Raw genomic sequence first — 11,012 nt, 5'->3', positions numbered from 1 at the left:
GTGAACCTTTGAAGACAGGCTATACTATGACTTATTTTGATGAAATATAAAATAGTATACTATTACTTTTTTGGTGACATTTTCAGGACATTCTATACTATGATTTTTTGGTGAACTTTTGACGACATACTAGATTATGCCTTTTTTTTTGGATCAAACTGTTATGACATAGTATACTATGACTTTTTTGGTGAAATTTTGACAACAGGCGATACTATGAAGTTTTGGTTGAAATTTGGACGACATACTATACTATGATGTTCTTGGTAAAATTTTGATGATGTACTATACTATGCCCTTTTGGGTCAAGTTGTTATGACATACTATACTATTAATTTTTTTTGTGAAATTTTGATGACATACTATACTATGACTTTTTTGGTGAAATTTGACAACATAGTATACTATGACATTTGTGGTGAAATTTGGACGGCATACTATCCTATGACTTTTTGATGAAATTTGGACGACATACTATACTATGTCTTTTTTGGTGATATTTGGACTAACTAGTATACTATGACATTTTTGGTGAAATTTCAACGACATACTATACTATGATCTTTTTCGTGAAATTTTGATGACGACATGCTATAGTATGACTTCTTTGGTGAAGTTTGATCCACATGCTATACTTTGACTTTTTTTTGAAATTTGGATGACATACAATTGTATGAAATTTTTGGTGAAACTTGAATGACAGGCTATGATGTTTTGGTTGAAATTTGGATGACATACTATACTATACTATGACTTTTTTGGTTAAATTTTTGACAACATACAATACTTTGACTTTTGGTGGAATTTGGACGACATACTATACTATGACTTTTTTGATGAAATTTGGACAAAATAGTATACTATGACTTTTTTGGTGACATTTTCAGGACATTCTATACTATGACTTTTTTGGTGAAATTTGGACGACACACTATACTATGATGTTTTTTGGGTGAAATTTCGATGTCATACTATACCATGATCTTTTCTGTGAAATTTTGAACACATACTATACTATGTCTTTTTTTGGTGAAATTTGGACGACAGGCTATACTATGATGTTGTGGTTGAAATTTGGACATCATACTATACTATGACTTTTTTGGTGAAATTTCGACGACACACTATACTATGATTTTTTTGATGAATTTTTTATGGCATACCATAAAATGACTAACTTTTTTACTGGAGTTTTTCATGGCACACTAAACTTTGCCTTTATTGGTAAAATTTCACATCATCATATGCTATACCGTGACTTTTAAAGATAGTATTTAATTAAGTTTTCATGATATTGTATACTATGCCTTTATTGGAGAAATTCTTATGACAATATCATATAACTTTTTGGGTCAAATTAATATCATATACTGTACTATGAGTTTTTTGGTGAAATTTTGTTGACATACTATACTATGACTTTTTTTGGGGGTCAAAGTTTTATGACAGACTATAACCATCAAAAGAAAATACTCCTGTATCCTATAGTTACAACAATACAATTTAACAGGGATGTCTAGAGAAAAGTTGTTGTCACAGGACAACAACTCAACAAACATTTGAGGATCTCATTAAAAAAAGGTGCATTGCTGTACATTAAATGGTCAACAGTATATAAAGAAGTTAGAATCAGCACAATCTTACATAACTACAGCAGTAAAATGCAACATACACATTAATGCAGCAGTAATCTTTATTTATTTATAGTAAAACACAGAGAGGAAACATTTTACTGTAGACTGAGTACTTTTACTTTAAGTACATTTTGCTGTTTATGCTAACATAAGCTATTACTTTTTACTGAAGCAGGGCTTTGCAGTGTGGTTTTAGTAGGTATACCACTGGTATCGTCTACAGTATAATGATACACAGGCTAATATATGATGGCAATCAAACTCTTGATCTGAATCATTCAGATTGTTGGTCAATTCAGAGATTTGAGAATTTTTTTTCTTCTTAGGGATTGTGTTACCTGACAGTTAACTGAATATTTGGGTTTGGAAAGTTGGTCGGGCAGAACAAGCTGAAGATTGATGATTGTCTGACATTTCACAGAACAAACAATTAATCGATTCATTGAGATTATAATTGTCAGATTGATCAGTTTTGAAAATAAGCAGTGGCCTACTTCTATAACTGTACATAGAGAAGGCATAATGTCTAAAAGATTTTTTTCTAAGATAGTGTGCTGTTGCAAAGATGACAACACGACGGTCTACAATGTGTAACCAACCCAAGTGACTTAATGTAACATCACAACACCTGTAAAACACTGCTTACATCTGAGTGTAATTATCTCAAAGAAAGTAATGTATTCAAAACTGTATTCAAACTACAATAGCAGAGAGAGTTTGAAGCAGAGATACTGATTAGCAGATTACTGCATTTGTAGGTAGGCTGCCATGACGACTAGGGCTTGTGCGTCTTAAGGAGAATGCTGCTCTCTGATTGGCTAAAAGCTTAGAGCACAAAGTCCCTCATGCAGGTGACACAGAGCCGCTCACTCACTTGTGTCTTCACTCACACAAGTGGCAGAAGATGGATAACTAAAGACTTGTGATTCAAACAGGTATGTGCTTATTTGATGCTTTTCCAGTCTGTGGTCAGTTTTTTTAAAGTTAGTTTAAACACCTGTTAATGTTACATAGTTTAATTTAAATCATGTTTTTCATCATATGTTAATATAAGTATAGCTCATATGAAGTAACATATCAACCCATGTTTTAGCTCACTTGTGGTGACTTGAAGTGTTTTTATTTCTTGACTAAATCCATGTTTTGAAAAGCTATTGCTGCCATACTTTATATTTGTGTGTAGTGTCATATAGCGATGCAACTGATTAATTTTATTTTTTACAGCGTGTTTAGTCAGCCTTATTGTTATTTGCTTTTCTTTTGGGACTGAAGTACAGAACATCTTTTGAGCAGTTGACTTATTGTATTTTTTGCAAAGCCTGTATGTTGGGCAGATTATCTTTATTACAAAAGTGACAAAGCGCCTAATGTACTTTAACCTAAATCTGAAAGTAGAGGGTTGAAGGCCAGGTGTGAGGGTTTAAGTTGTAAACTTAAAAACATAACGTGGATGATTTGACCCAGTTGCATAATCCCCTTCAAACAGTGCATTATGGATAATAAAAGCTTGGCCAGTTTCTCTTTTACAGCCACAATCAAAACTGTTATTGCAACAGAGATTAATGTTCCAAGGAGTATGGCATGGGCACTTCAATTTATTGCCTTGACCTCTGCTCATCCTGTTTTTTCTACTTTGTGGTGGTTGCTACTGTGTTGACAGGTGTATGGAGATAACATTATGATCACCCATGTCCTTTCACTGGAAATGGTCAACGGGAGTTAATGACTAACTACAGTCTTATTAGTCTGTGGTTTTGTTATGACAAGTGGGAAAAAAAGGAGTCAGAGTACACACTTTACAACACAGGAATTACATAATACTTGACACTTAATTGAAGGCAAATTTGATTATCAAAAGTCAGTGACTTTAAAGTTAGAAATAAAACAATAAATACCTGCATGCAGCAGGACATATGAGGACATTTCATTTACATATTGACCTGGCGATAGGAACTTTAAATTTTCGCAGGGATGGGATGACATAGCAGAGCATGGACAGTGAACAGAAGTGCTTTTGTGCCTCTCTTGGCTTATCTCGCAGCCATTCCCTCTCAGGTGTGTTGAAACTTATCCAAAAGTGAATTTCTTTTCACTCGAATCAGACAAAGGTTCCTTTATACAAAACTTCCTGCTCTGTAGCAGATAAATAAAAATGTCTTTATTCTCTAAAATTCCTTTGTACTGGTAGAAATTCAATGCTCAATAGCTGCTGGACGCTTTTTTATTATTGTAAATGAGATTAGAAATTTAAAGAGCAGGTGTTTAGGCCTAAATTTTAGCATCCCCAGCAGGAAACCGATCCCTAATCAAGGTAATACTATTTACGTTCTCTTTGCATCTCGCCACCTGCAACTACTGAAAATGTCTGTGGCTGAACATACACCCAAATTAATAATGCTGCAGAGAGACAACACAGTCAAACTGGATATCATATAGCTTTCAGGGGATCATTGCTGCTGCCCTCCACTCCCTCTGAAACTGATCCGGTTGAGGAAGATTAGGAGTGGCATGTGTGCTGCTGTAATCTGAGTCACATGCAGTTAGAGGACTAGTTAGATATCTGTCAGAAACGCACTAAGCTATGATACTCTGTCATTCTGTCCAGTCAGCGGAAAGCTGGTGGGCATGTAAAACACACCACAGGGTAACACAGGATGAGACGATAATGTGGAAGAGATTATATTTAGGCAGGTCTGCATGTGAGACTGAGCAATTTAGAAAGCTGGGAAATAGTCTAATAAATCATATATTACTTACAGTGTATCCTTTACTTTACTATGAACCATTTGCCAAACATCGGCCTACTATTGTAGACGGACTTCCAGGCAGCCAATGATAATAGCTTTCACCAGTTAAGCATAAAAATGAAATTGTAGAGCCTTCGTGTATTGTGGTTGTATGATGTTTTAAACTGTATATTTTTAATAACATTTTGGGTCTACATGTCAAAGCCCAACTAGGGACAGGAGTTGAAAATTAGCAAGAGCGATAAACTCTCGACACATCAGTCCCATACTCTGTAGTGAAGCTATGTTGAATTGCATCGTCCCTATCAAATAAAATAAAATATAATAAAATAAGATTAAATTAAATTAAATTATTATGTATTTAACATTTAATTTAATTTTTTGTTACTTGTGCATGGATTGTTTTGAAGACTAGTTGGAAGTCTCAGTATCTTAGAGCTAAAACAAAAAGTAAACTGTTGCCTTCATAAGCCAAATCATCAGAAAATCTGCCCCAGACAAACACTACGCAAATATGGATGTTGTGAAAATAACATATTGTAAATTCATTTTTCTTTTCTTGCATTAAAATGGTTGCTCTTATGCAGCATTAGAGTCTTAAATGTTGAGTGTAGGGGTTTGACCACAAACTCTTTTACACACTAAAGATTTCTAGGAGTTTGCCATTGAGCAAAAAGAATCTATCTATCTATCTAGAGAAGGTTTAGATACTTGATTTTACAGAGACTGTATACAGCTTCTTTGGGATTTTTTTTAAAAACAATTTTATTTCACTTATACCATTTTTTCCCCAGTATCTTTTTCATTAAGGAGTTATATTTCACAGATTTTCGTTAGGAAATTAAATAAATTCATAGACACAGACGTAATATCTAAATAACATAATAAACAGGCACGGTAAATAAATATATTAATACAAAATAACAATAATTACAAAAAAAAAACATTTGATATTTTTGCCTCCAGCTCCTGTAGTGCAAACAATAATGCTGCCTATCACTGTACACATCTGTCGTTCTGTAATGTATGAAGGCTACAGTCGTGCTCTCTTGTCCAAAGCATGCTGGGACATTACAAATGTGTTATGAAGGCAAAGATTCTTGTGCAATCACAAGACGCCATGTTTACAGTATGGACTAATAATACCATCAAAGTAACCCAGGACTAATTTGAACCTGGGTTGAAATAAATGACACTTTGACACCTTTGACACTGTTTAAATATAATCCTGAGCTGACAGTAAAGACGGATCAGCCTGATTTGGAGCTGTCCAGTCCTTTGTGGTGCTGACTGCCACTCATTTTCCCTCCTCTCCATATCTGCTTACATACTTTGGAAACAAATTTATAGCTGTATGTTGTTAATCAGTGTCTGTGCACATTGTACTGTCCATTATTTATTAATTGTAGAGGAAGACAAAGGCCAAACTCCTTTACAGCTAAAAGATTGACTTATGGCACTTACATCAGACATGGTCAAAGGACTGGACTTTAGAAATATGGTTGAAGCTTTTACAGATAAAACTCAATTGTTCGGTCTGCTTTGATGCAACTGTCTGTCAAACTATGATCAGTGCTGTGTTGATCAAAACGTGCATGTCGAGTCCTGTAGAGTCTTTTGTCTTTTTCTGGGCATCTATTTATATGAGTTTTTGGACTAAACATCTGACAGGATGAGCACATTTGTGCTGCAAAATTTATAAAGACTGCCACTATTGAAGGCGAGCCTCTGTGTTCTTAATCCCTACTGTTCCATTGGTGGTCTGGGGCCTCATTACAGAAAAATATTCTAACTGCTTGTCCTATCTTAACCTAAGTTTCAAAGATTGGAAAAAAAAAAATCTATCTTCCTATTACAGAGGCAACTTCTAAACTCAAGCCTGTCCTATTGCACCTCAGGCCTCCTATCTTAAGAAATCCTACCTGATTCCTAACTGTAAATTAAATTTGTCAATCAGCATTCATCCTGTCATGCCTGTATATTTGATTAGAATGCAATAGGTGACAAGAAGTCACTGTTAGCAAAAACCCAAAGTGCATTTGTGGTTTGCATGACCACAGCATGCCTGCTTGTTGGCCTCTCCAGAGCCAGTTGTATAACATGTTGCTCAAATTCAAAATGAATCATCAATACAAGGTCTAGAAAATTCAGACCGTCAGCATATGGTCTGAATAGCCTTTCAATCTGAGTTCATGTTATTCCTTTATTGTTATTGCCAAACAGCCTAACAACAGTGCTGCTGCCGTTTCTGGCACTTGTTTTGGATTTAGGACCCTAAAGTCAGGATAGTTCTGTAAAAGCTGAATTCCAAATCCTGAGATAAGATATGATTTTTTTTTCTTAATGCAGTCAGGAAACATGTTTCTGCAATACAAAAAAATAATCAAAAAAAAAAAAAATCAAAAAAATCCTACATGTCATCCTAAACTAAGATAAGACAGGATTTCAAACTTTGGAAATTTCTGTAATGAGCCCCCTGGACAAAAAGGAGTTCTCTCGTTGAAGTCCATGTGTCAGATACTCTAAAAACTTTATTTTTTTTTATTCCAGCACACTGGGCTATTTCTAACTTATAAAGTAGTCTATTGAGCTATAATAACATCACACAAGTGTGTTTTCTTATGTACTCGTCCTGAATTACTTGTAAACTGGATTCACTGTTATGCTGATTTGTAATTCCTGCGTAAGGCTGGGAAACAAAAGTTATTGTAAGCTTAATGTAAAAATATTGCAAAGATAATGTGGAAGAGTAACACTTTACAGTAAGATTCACAAAAAAGCGAGCTGTTCCTTCAGTTATATCAATTAACTAATTATTAACTAATGATAAGCTACTGTATGAGATTTGATTGGGACTTACTCAAGAACTGAACATTAACTAATGGTTAGCGACTAATTCGTTCCTCATCGGTTACCTTAGTCATTAATAATTCACGAATTATTACCTAATGATAAGCTACTGTATGACATTTGATTGGGAGTTACTCAAAAACTGATCATTAACTTATGGTTAGTCACTCATTCGTTCGTCATTAGTTCTTTAGAAACTACTGATTTTATGTGTACCTTATCGTAAAGTGTTACCTGCAAAAGTACTGCAAGGGAATGCAGTAGGAAAGTACATTAAAAGGAAATTTCCAATGTCGTCCTTTACGGAATATATATTTTTCTCACTGTACAAAAATACATGCAAATCAATGACTGATAGAACAACTAAAAAACTAAGTATGCAAAAATAGTATGGTTAATTAAACAGAATCTACTTCTGAAAATGACACTCACTATGTATTCCCTTTTCACAGAGTGAAACACAACAATCTGTGCCGCTACCCTCAGATAAACTAGGGCAGTAAGATGCCCAAAAGTGATACCTGGCCAGGTGGCATTGGATTGGAGACGATGACTGGCATGGACAGCGCTGGCAGCTGTGACAGCGTGGTCAGCGCCAATTCTGGCTTTGTAAGTTACTGACCTTACCTTACCCTCTTTATTCTGAGAAATATATTAGTTCTACTACAACTCATTCACAACATGAATCAAGATGGAACCATGTAGGTCACAGAGCTGAAGCATAAAAGCAAAAGGGGTCCATCTGGTTTTAGTTTTGTGACTATTTAGACATGAAAGGTTTCTCTGGTAAAAAAGTGATGTCAGTTGTTCTTGATGTCAAAACGGATTTTCGGTCAATCAAGAAAAACCCTACCTTTATGTTTTACAGAGTGATGATAGTCTGGAGCACCTGTCTGCTGAAGAGAAGGCTTGTCTCATGTTTTTGGAAGAGACAATTGGGTCTCTGGATACCGAGGAAGATAGTGGACTGTCTAATGACGAACCTGACCAACTGCCCAGCCCTGGCAACCTCGCTACCAAACTGGCTGACCTGTCAGCCTCCATGAGCAAAAGCAAGCTCAACAGTGAGTTAATCTCTAGGCACAGATGCAGAATTAGTGAAACAGTTGTCAATTAAATACTTTCTAGTGACCAACATAAGCTTGTTTGTCTTTCAGGTTCAGAGAAACATGCTTCTAAGGAACCAACAAAGGAAAACGATGACACCAAACCCAGCTACCTGGTCCCGACACCTCTTGTTGTGGCAAGCATCTCTCCATGTTCTCCCCCCAAACCAAAGCCGGGTGTCCCTCCAGACAAAAACCTCAGCTCTAACCCTCACTTCACTCTTTCAAGCAACAAACCTGATCACAAACACAACCAGAAACCTGTTGCTCCCCAGGTACCTTTAGAGGTTAATGTTGTGGTACCTCCTCCACCTAAACCCAGGGACTACTCAGGCAGGACACCTGAAGGTTTACACAGAGGTCCTCTGTCCTATGAGGCACTTGTTCATCTGCGGAGGAGTGCCTCCACAAAGAAGACACCTCTATGTCCTAAAATTGATCATACTATAGAACTGGACAAGCACCTTCCTGTCACAGAGGAAGGCCAAAACCTCAGGAATCTACCAAGATCTGGTAAATCTTTCTCAGAGGCTTCTATGTCCAAGACAGGTCCTCCGGTTGTGGCCCCCAAACCCAAAAAGATTCCTACCAACATAGCTGTGAAAACCCCCCAAAGTGAAACATCCATAACCTCAGAAAATACGTACAATATCAAGAATGCAAAAGATCCCCAGGTTGTGAGACTGGAAGCTTTGCAGAAGCTGGGCCTCCTGAAAGACCAAGAGCCAGAAGATGAGACAGCAGCCTCACTATCTCCCCCTAAATCTCACTCCTGTCCAGACCCAGCACCCAACAGATTTACATCTAATGTTAATCCATTAAGAAGCCCATCGTTTTGTTATCCTCAAGTGCCCACAGAGCCAAAGAGTAGGCCTCTGCAGAGCAGTGCCAGTTTCCATCACTACTCCAGACGTGACCAACAGCCTGTGCCTGGATCACATCCCGCTCAATCCAATGGATTGAAGGCAGCTGGTCTGGAGCGCTCTGCTACTCTAGACCACCACAGAAACGGTGGAAACTGTCAACCTGTACCCCCCAAACCCACAAACTCAGTCGGATACACAGTGATGGTGGTGCCTGGGATGGGAGCTGATCGGAAAGAAGCACTCAGAAAGCTTGGACTGCTCAAAGACTAAAACAGGTAAACAGCAGGAGCCTGCCTGCGTAAATACAGTGCTCAGAAAGAGTTCAAGAGTACCATCAGCTTAAAGAGAGTTAGAGCATTAAGCGGGAACTTGGCACTTGGCACTTTGGCAAACTAAAGCAGAAGAGGATGAAGAAGGGGAAGAAGTTAAAGGGCAAGACCAGCATTTTTAATACAGGTTGTGATCACTCACTAACTTATGGCCAGTTTTCTTTCCAACCATTGTCCTTTGTCCTGGAGGCTTCAATCTGAAAATGCACCTTACACATTTCAAACCCCTGAGGCTGTACGTATTTGATTTGATTAAATGGTATGTTAATGTAATGCCATCCAATCAGAATCTCTAATTGTGTTTGCTCTAACAAATATCAGAAACAACTTGACAAGGCTAAATATCAAATCAGCCCAAGATAGAATATAAGTAAAAGTAATCCCTACATCTTCAAATCAGTCATAACACTGAGTTGTTTGAAGGGACAGTTCACCTCGAAATCAGAAGATATAGTATTCTTCTTACCTGTGGTGCTATTCATCAGTCTAGATTGTTTTGGTATAAGTTGCAGAGTGTTGGAGATATCAACCGTGGAGATCTCTGCCTTCTCACAAAAATAATGGAACTAGATGGCACTTGGTCACACACAAGTAAGAATTTTTGTTAACAATATTAAGAAATATTGTAATAAGCCTATATCGGCACAAAAATCACATTTTAGAATGATGGTAACATAATACTGTGGCTTTCAATTAATCTTGTTCCTTTGTCATTATACTGCCGTAACATGCTGCTCCAATGTACTTCTACTTAAAGGAAACATCAACTCAACAGAGTTTTTACATGACTGATCATTTTATAATTCACAGATGTGCCTTTAAGTAAATTGTTGAGTACACTCCTTGGAGCAAAGCCTCGAAGAAGATCATAATTATTGTAAAATTAAATTCTGACAGTGTTTTGGGGTGATTTTTTTCAGTGTTTTCTAATCTTTAGTAGCAATCAGTGGCACATTATTGAAATCTGATGCATCAGTAGCTCAGTGTTTTGTTTCTGCTACTATTTTATACAGTATGGTTTAGATGGTTTTACAAATGTGTGACAAACTGTGTCTGTGTGAATGCCTTCATTGTCTAAATACTGGGGATGTTCATCCAGAATGAATGACAATGTGATTATTCTTACCAACTCTTTACCATTACCATTAATACTGGTAAAAATAAAGAAGTCTGCATGTTATATTTTGCGTATTGTTATCATTATTATCAAAAGTTCAAATACAGTATGACACCTTTTTAACTTTGACATGACGAACTTTTACTCTCAGAAAATCCTTGTTAATAACACTTCTTTCTGAGGCTTTTAGGTGTACTGCAGTCAGCATCCAGTTGCTCACACTCACACAACATAGGCACGAGCGAGCACCTGGGCATCGGTCAAAACAGTGACATGACATACCCGAGACTGATTGTGATTGACTGCCATCGTGTTGATAGAATGCTGAAAAGTAAATTACAATTATATTAATTTCAATCATGT

General features: G+C 36.7%; 1 protein-coding gene across 2 annotated transcripts; it reads left to right on the top strand.

Moving 5' to 3' along the window:
- Nucleotides 1-2,519: 2,519 nt before the first annotated feature.
- On the top strand, nt 2,520-10,701 carry zgc:158258 (uncharacterized protein LOC791186 homolog). 2 transcript variants are annotated; one of them, XM_049572893.1, is made up of 5 exons: nt 2,550-2,569; nt 3,604-3,689; nt 7,684-7,840; nt 8,100-8,295; nt 8,389-10,701. In XM_049572893.1, the coding sequence occupies exons 3-5, from the start codon at nt 7,736-7,738 to the stop codon at nt 9,471-9,473; spliced, it is 1,386 nt and encodes a 461-aa protein (XP_049428850.1). In that variant the 5' UTR covers nt 2,550-2,569; nt 3,604-3,689; nt 7,684-7,735; the 3' UTR covers nt 9,474-10,701. The 2 variants fall into 2 exon arrangements, with proteins under 2 accessions (XP_049428926.1, XP_049428850.1); XM_049572969.1 differs by lacking the exon at nt 3,604-3,689 and having other exon boundaries at nt 2,520-2,569.
- Nucleotides 10,702-11,012: the final 311 nt, after the last annotated feature.

Source organism: Epinephelus fuscoguttatus, linkage group LG1 (genome assembly GCF_011397635.1).
Source record: "Epinephelus fuscoguttatus linkage group LG1, E.fuscoguttatus.final_Chr_v1".
Lineage (NCBI taxonomy): Eukaryota > Metazoa > Chordata > Actinopteri > Perciformes > Serranidae > Epinephelus > Epinephelus fuscoguttatus.
This window is presented reverse-complemented; position numbering and strand designations above follow the sequence as displayed.

Coding starts and splice junctions, on each gene's coding strand:
- zgc:158258 (XM_049572969.1), top strand. CDS start 7,736: ATGCCCAAAAGTGATACCTGGCCAGGTGGCATTGGATTGGAGACGATG. Junction 7,841..8,099: donor TCAGCGCCAATTCTGGCTTT/GTAAGTTACTGA, acceptor TATGTTTTACAG/AGTGATGATAGTCTGGAGCA. Junction 8,296..8,388: donor GAGCAAAAGCAAGCTCAACA/GTGAGTTAATCT, acceptor TTTGTCTTTCAG/GTTCAGAGAAACATGCTTCT.